The 1050-nt window shown below is 51.0% G+C and overlaps 1 protein-coding gene across 1 annotated transcript in view; it reads right to left on the bottom strand.

Annotated features, from left to right (window-relative positions):
* Nucleotides 1–1050, bottom strand: part of LOC110309419 (complement C1q and tumor necrosis factor-related protein 9) — a 13890-nt gene that overhangs the window by 4246 nt on the left and 8594 nt on the right. The window contains exon 3 of the mRNA XM_021182058.2: nt 151–213. Within this exon, the coding sequence (XP_021037717.1) occupies nt 151–213 (63 nt within the window). The remainder of the gene's footprint in view (nt 1–150; nt 214–1050) is intronic.

The raw sequence follows: 1050 nt of genomic DNA, 5'->3' as shown, positions 1-1050 counted from the left end.
TATATACATTCATTCTATCAGTTCTGTTCCTTTAGCGAGCCCTGACTACAGTGAGTCACTCTGGGAGCACCAGACAGGTCAGTCCACAGCAGCACTGAACAGCTGCCATCAGCTCAGCCTCATACTAAAACATTGTGCAAAGCCACTAACCTGGTTCTCCTTTCTCTCCACGAATTCCATCCTTCCCTGGACCACCAGGATGTCCTGGTTCTCCTAGGGGGAAGGGAAGAAAGCAGACAGAAGTTGAGATTCCAATTTTTTAGTTGAGTCTCCAGGAGTGATTGATACGGGGAGTCTTGGGGTGCCCCAGACCACCTCTTTTAGCACCAGTGCGGGTGACGGTGGCGACTACTATCGAGTATCCTGGGTGTTCAGTCGTGTAGGATGAGCAGGATCTGAAATGGTTGGTGACGTTCTGAGCACCAGGAGCATGAGGCAAGGCAAACTAAGACATTGAGGGCCACGCTGTAATTGTGTCTCAGGATGAGGAGTTGGAAGTGGTATGACTGTGGGAGGTGCTAGACGTACCTCTCATTTTGTTGCCTTCCCACAACTCATTCTAAGAGTGGAACGGAAGGCTCACCAGATTCCATGAGATATCAGGGAACTCCATGATCTGACGGTTGGGGAAGGGAGATGCCATGGACCAGGGGTGACTGCCACTGAACAAGCCGTGATGGGGTTCTGCTTGTCATGCACTAGTCCCAAGGCTGGGAGCAGGCCACCGAGTCCCTCCTTCACCTGGCTTAAGCAAGGTGAAATGGCCAGACTCTAGTGCCAACAGAGTTCACAAGGCCATGCTTTACTCCAGGATTTATCTCACTCAAATCAGCCAAGACCCTAAGATATCAATCTTACTATTTATTCTAGGTGTGGGGTGACAAGCAGCTGGGGACATCCTTCATCCCTCAGGACCAGAGAGTGACATAGGCTGATCTGCATCTCTAATGCCTGGTGTTCTGAAGCTCCCAAGCAAGCCCTGGATCCCACTGAATCACAGAGACTAGCCTCCACTCCACTACCCACTGAATCACAGAGACTAGCCTCCAC

Source organism: Mus caroli, chromosome 14 (assembly GCF_900094665.2).
Source record: "Mus caroli chromosome 14, CAROLI_EIJ_v1.1, whole genome shotgun sequence".
In the NCBI taxonomy this organism is placed as follows: Eukaryota; Metazoa; Chordata; class Mammalia; order Rodentia; family Muridae; genus Mus; species Mus caroli.
The sequence above is the reverse complement of the archived record's forward strand: the minus strand, read 5'-3'. Positions and strand labels throughout refer to the sequence as shown.